The sequence below is a fragment of the Diaporthe amygdali genome, assembly GCF_026229845.1.
Source record: "Diaporthe amygdali strain CAA958 chromosome Unknown NODE_108_length_6168_cov_115_976030, whole genome shotgun sequence".
Lineage (NCBI taxonomy): Eukaryota > Fungi > Ascomycota > Sordariomycetes > Diaporthales > Diaporthaceae > Diaporthe > Diaporthe amygdali.
Window position 1 is genome coordinate 1 of NW_026517128.1, and position 6,168 is coordinate 6,168.

Here is a 6,168-nt window from a genome sequence, read left to right on the forward strand (position 1 = left end):
AAGCTCACGCCGCCTGACACATTGAAGGCCTTGCAACCCCTGGAGCAACTGGCAATAAGTGTGGGCTCACAAGTTGCTAGGGGGGCGCAAACCTTGTCCAAGAAAAGACTTCCGGCAGCGTCAGGCCCTCTGAGCTGCAAGGGGCCAGCTATTCCGAGAGGTACTCTGGTGAATCCGATGCAGTTCTCGATCTTGATATCCTTGAGCAGTTCGGCGTCTCGTGCAGTGGCACTGAGCTCATGTCCCTGGATGAGCGAGCGGAGCTTTTCCGCACGAGCACTTCCTTCAGCCATATCGAAGACAGGTGTAATGTGTGCAAGTTGATGGTTCGCTGCACAAAGCTGTTTGGCAGGAGAAAGAGAGAGATCGGAACGCTTTGCAGTGAGGAATCTCACATTAATTAGCATATCAGTTTGTGATCAAGTACTGTATGCCCTTCGAAGTCCTCGCCTGTGGAAGGCATCTGGCGATACTGTGCTGTCTTCCATCTACATGCCGTGCCAATCGGAATGAGTCCAGTTAAAAACCGCAAAGGCCCACGATTGAGAACAATTACTTCTCTCCCAATCATATTTTCACAGGCTGAGAGAGTCAAGAGTCTATATACAAGAGAGCACCATGCCCTCCTGCTATGCGCTAGATTGATTGGCGCAGATATGTTGGCTAATCCATGAACGAATGTCCCTTCGCTGCCAATACAATCCGTACCAACTCTACTGGACAGCCATGATGCTTCAAGAGTGGACGACTTTGAGCTTTACTAATTCGTAGAAACCTTTCTTTCGCGCGTCTAAGTGGCCAAAGCATTTGGGTCCGGAGTCTTGTTGGAAGTCTTAAACGTTGTCGGGGTTGTATATTCTACGCCCAATCAAAGTGCGAGGCGAGATCGTTCTATTGCTTGGAAGTTGTGATTGACAACTCATGATGTATAAAAAAAGCTTGTGAACCATATGTTTTGGTAGATTGAGAACGTGAGGAGTGGTTTTCATCCTTAGCTGAAATCTGAATATTCCTTGGGCAAACCAAAGATGAAATTACCCAGAGTTTTTCTAAGATGCTAACCACATTTTCAAAGAGGGATGCAGCTGAACATACCAAGTACCTTCAACAACCCTCCAGAATCCTGATATTAAAGGGCAAATCGTATTTCTGAACTGGCCATGTCCGAAATGATCAAACAGGCTGCTAGGCCGCATGTTGTACTTCTACGTGGTAATGGCTTTTTCCGTTAGCATCGACGAGTAAACAATGTGGGTTCGTCTATTGGTAGTTCCATAATCTTGCTGGTTCTGGGATTTGGAGTCACTCAGAACTAGGAACACAGTACATGAAATGTTTCAAGCCTGAAATCACAGGGTTAAGCGCGTCTCCACCAATCACACTTCCACACTCTCAACCCCGAGTCGCTGAAAAGGAGAACTGTGTCATTCTCTCGTACTCTGCGCTGATTGGGTTGACTGTTCATTCAATGCACTTCCCTCCGGTTTTGCAGCCAATATGATCCGAACCTATCGCTTCTACTATACAATACATATGTACTGTACCATCAAAGGCTCAAGAATGTTAAAGCCCATATTTGGCCGCCATGTCTGTGAGTAGAGTATCAAGACGTACTGGCGTCCCATTGGTTGCAAACGGGCGATACGGTTTCCGTCTAAATGACGATACACATTGCTACGCATTGAGTTCCTATTCGACAGGTGCCCGTTTTTTTAGAGCGGCCCGGGAGGTTATTGTCAAAAAATGCTATTGGGTGCCAACTTCTTGGCAGGTTGGAGCTCAAGTTTTCACCAACGAAATTACAGCGTACGGTACAATACTGTACTGTACTATACAGGAACACACCGGACCGTTGGCTTTCCAGTTTGTGCTGTGAGCCAGAAATAACGTGCAGCACTTTAACAACATACAGCAGCTGCGAGAGATCTATTTCGAACCAATCGATTGACATCGACATCCAATCATACAGTCCATGCTACTGTATAGACCTATTTGCTTCATTTTCGTCTGTGATGTCAGGATCAGACAGTTTGGAGCAAATTAAAGCGCCATTATTCTGGCAAATGACAAGAGTGCAAATGAACCTACACAGGGCTACAGTGAAATTGACCGAAGAGTGAGTGACTCTATGGGTCAAAGTGGACAAGAATGATTCCTCCTGCCTCAGGCTCAGTAAGTGATTTTCAATATAAAATCCTTCGAACCAGGATACGAATATTACCGCCGTCTTCAGTCTCTAGACACTCCGCTCAAGAGACCACCCCGAACTATCCATAATGTCTATGCTCGTGCACAGCGGCACTGCCGCCTCAGACCTCCTTGGCTTGCCGAACAGCATCATCTACGTTGCTCTTTTTGCTACTAGTTTTGCCTTCATTCTCGCCTGCACACAGAATCTTCAATGCCAGCCTAAAGCTTGGGTAATGTCTCCCTGGCGATCTCCTGCCCGATTCGGAGTACTCAACACCATCTTCTTCCTCTTCAACCGTGAAAGTTTTCTCCGCGGTCTGTTGTGAGTGACAGGCTCCATAACGGCCCAGCTTGTCCTTATTGACTTGCCAAGGTCTCGCCAGCGAGGCTCTCCGGCGTTCATCGGCGTCTGCGGATACGGTATCTACGTGGCCGCGCCAGGCGAGCAGGTTCGTCAGCTGCTCCGGAGTCCGCATCTTCTCCCTAGCCCAGGGCTCTCAGATGCCCTCCGGAATTTCTTCGGCATGCCAACAACGGACCTGCGCATATTCGACCACAGCCTCATATCGTCTTTTGAGGTAGCAGCAGTGCACAAGACCAACCATCCCGATCCATCTCGCCGGATTATAAGCCACCAGCGCAGAGACTTCGCCCTGTACTTCCAGGGTCGCCACCTCAGGGTTACAGTTGAACGGTTCCTAGCCAATCTGACGTGCAGTCTCCTCGACGACGCCAGTCTCAGTTGTCAGCCAAGCCAACTCCCTGACCTATATCATTTCTTATTCGGTCATCTCTTTCGCGCCGAGGTCCGAGCACTATACGGCGAGAATGTTTTGACTGTGTCTCCTTCTTTCTGTGAAGACTTCGTGAGGTTCTACGAAGCGTTTCCCAATATCGCCATGGGACTTTCCCGCTGGCTCTCTCCATCCTCCTACAGAGCCCGCGACACAATGCTTAACAACTTCAAGACCTGGCGAGTAGTGTGTCATTCCAAGTCTGACATGGAAAGTATTGAAAGATCCGATCCTGACTACGAACCTGTCTGGGGAACTGCTTGTATGCGCAAGATGGTCAGAAGGCATGAGGACCTGGGGTTCTCTGATGATGGAATCGCCAGCGTCATGCTCGGCTACTTATTCGTGTAAGTGCCCATTACCCCGAGGGATGTCGTTTTCTTATGCGCAGCGTGTGGTTATTCCTCGTAGCACGATGGCGAACAGTATTCCAGCCACGTTATGGATGCTCCTTTACATCCTGCTTGATAAAGACCTCGCTTCACGCGTCGAAGCAGAGGTACGATGTGCCTTTTCAGATCCGTCTGGGTTGGATGTAGAGAAGTTGGTGGCATTGCCGCTACTGAATTCAGTCTATCGGGAGACATTGCGCCTTCGAATTGCAGGCGCAGTAGGCCGCAGACGTCCCGATGGGGACATGATTCTTGGCGGCTGCAAGATCAAGCGCAACACGCCAGTGATGTTTTCGAACTGGCTTGGAGGTGCAGACGACAAATTCTGGAATGGCAGCGCCGTCCTTGGACCCTACGGAACGCGCCCTGTCAATGAATTCTGGGCGGAGAGGTTCCTTATCCGCCCGAACGCGGGGCTCGACGGCCGAGCCAGTCGCAGTCCGGAGCCAGGGCGGCGCCACACAGCCAATTACCAAGACCAGGGCAAGCCAGCCAAGGCAACCTTGGAAGGCTATTGGTTTCCGTTTGGGGGAGGGCCTTCGAGATGCCCCGGCGAAAGCCTGGCGAAATACATGATACTTTCTTCGGTGGTTGTAGTGTTAAGAGAGCTTCACATTGAGCTAACAGATCCTGCCGCTGCTGAAAGCGTCGGGTCCGGCCACTGTACCCTGCCGTTCGGTTTGCATCATTTCAAAAAATCAATGGCTGTTTGTGTTGGTCTGCGGCCTGATGCATCGGGTCACTAGGGTCGAAGAGAAACCGAAGGCCTTGGGAGACATTTAACGAGTAACTCGCGGCTACTTACGTCAAGCAGACTGAAGCTGAAACATGGCAATTGAAAAGTTCTACCCAGCCTTCAGTCCTCACCAACCACTCTCAGTCAGGCTTTGATAGAGAACGAATGCGACGAGTTATGACCATGAAGTTTAACAGCAATAGCGAGCTTGTCCCGCGTGCTTGGCTCAGCACGCACTGGTTGGATGTCCAGTTCCAGCTAGGGTGGCGAGGGCCAGAGCCGTTTGGGGCAAGACAGTGAGTTCCATTTTCTGGTGACTGTCGTCGGGAACTACAGTACGGAGCAGATTGGCTTTACCAGTGGCTGATTCAGGCATGGCCAGCAGAGCCATCTGGCCCGGACAAAGGTAGTTATGAGATGAATGAATCATGCCCCCGGACCCCGCGGACATTCCGACTGTCATTCTCTTAATGAGTAGAATGGCGATTGGGCCATCCTGGTGGCATCGACGGTAACAGAGACAGCGACACTGGGATAGGGAGCGACAGCTGAACTCGATCGGAAATCTGGCGAGACTACCGGGCTATAGAAGGTTAGTGTCTGATTCGTCTCGGCACGGCGGACAGCGGAGAGATTCCTGGTCGTCCATTAGCTCGGGCCAAGTCCGCTCTCAACCCTAGGCCAGCCCCTCCACCGTTCACGTTCTGATAGTCGCTGCCGTGATGGTAATCGTGCGGGCGGGTAAGGGAAGCGAACTGCTTGTCGTACCGTTGCCGATACTCAAGACGAACCGAGCTGGCAGTTCAGCGTCAGGGTTTCGGTAAATGGCCGGGGACTGGGCGTCACTAAGGCTCAACCACACATTATTCATTTCATCTCTCCATATTTCGATATTGTGAGGGAGTCTTCGCAAATGATTGTAACGTATTACCGATCTTTTATATATATGTGGCGCAAAAGCGAATCCGCAATTGCAGTGCAATTGCGCTTGTCTTATAGTTCACAATATAAGTGGTGGTAAATGATTGTCTTAAATGCGCAGTGCTTAATATAGACTTTCGATTTCAGGATGCGAAGGGCCTACAAGAGCTGGCAAAACTGTCCGGGCATGTGTCTTGTCCGGCTGACTGTCCAACTACGTTGTGGGGATACCGGAGAAGAATATCACAGGCAGGTCTTGGTTAGTACCGTATTCAGCGTCTGAAAGGGCGCAAAAGAGGTTGACTATGGTAGATGGCTGGAAGAAAAAAAACAGCGCGCCCTTACTTCTTCGAAGCATATTAAGTCTTTCAGGTCTAGTTCTAAAAGTCCTCAATCTGGTACGCAGCTGAGAATCAACATATAAAGGCGTCAAAACACCAAAAGTAGAAGCGCCATCAGCCGGACACTCACAGAACTCAGGGCCAGGGCCCTGGGTGCGACCCACCGATCTACAGTCGAAAGGATACACAAAGGGGAGGTGTGACATTCCAAGACTCAAGCTTTCCTCTTCTGATCTTTAGCCGTTGTGAGTCCAAAATACCTCTTAAATCCTCTGAGGTGCGGCATCGCTGCGAGCTTGGTCTCGAGCCACTTGAGAATCCGAATCAGCGTGGGCCTTGAATCAGCACGGCACCAGAAATGGTCTGAAGCTTATTATAGGCCTCAAAAGTGACTATTTCGACAAGTTCTTTTAGGTGTAACCCTTTGCAAGTCCATTCGAAATAGCTATATAAGCTCGTCTGGGATAGACCTCGCAGATCTAGGTTCACGTGGACTAAATCACTAATGATGGAGATCCAAGTGCCCTCAACAGATCCTATTCGCGACGCCGAAGGCTTCCTTTTCAAATGGTGCTACGATGACCGTCGTGCCAGCGATCGACGCAAATTGTACAACATACTCTTCAGGGCCCAGTCCTTTAATGATTTGGTCCCCACCCTGAACATGGTCTGGGACAGGGACTCGCTGGCCTTGGCTCTCAATGACACCCCTGAAATCTACAGAATACGAGCCTTCAACCAGCTTCGAGAACGCAACCCCGATGCATATAAAGAGCTTATCGGGAAAGTTTCAA

The 6,168-nt window shown here is 50.0% G+C and overlaps 3 protein-coding genes across 3 annotated transcripts; 2 read left to right on the forward strand and 1 right to left on the reverse strand.

Annotated features, from left to right (window-relative positions):
• Positions 1-92: 92 nt before the first annotated feature.
• J7T55_014995 (3-hydroxy-3-methylglutaryl-coenzyme A reductase) lies at positions 93-293 on the reverse strand (the record flags this gene model as incomplete). Its single annotated transcript, XM_053136338.1, has 1 exon — positions 93-293. A coding segment is annotated over one exon (201 nt), but the record flags the coding sequence as incomplete, so codon positions are not given.
• Positions 294-2,276: 1,983 nt separating this feature from the next.
• On the forward strand, positions 2,277-4,936 carry J7T55_014996 (uncharacterized protein; the record flags this gene model as incomplete). Its single annotated transcript, XM_053136339.1, has 6 exons — positions 2,277-2,512; positions 2,564-3,331; positions 3,396-4,028; positions 4,220-4,408; positions 4,651-4,704; positions 4,798-4,936. The coding sequence occupies 6 exons, from the start codon at positions 2,277-2,279 to the stop codon at positions 4,934-4,936; spliced, it is 2,019 nt and encodes a 672-aa protein (XP_052986079.1).
• A 946-nt stretch (positions 4,937-5,882) lies between these two features.
• Positions 5,883-6,168, forward strand: J7T55_014997 (uncharacterized protein; the record flags this gene model as incomplete). The annotated part of the gene is made up of 1 exon (XM_053136340.1): positions 5,883-6,168. A coding segment is annotated over one exon (286 nt), but the record flags the coding sequence as incomplete, so codon positions are not given.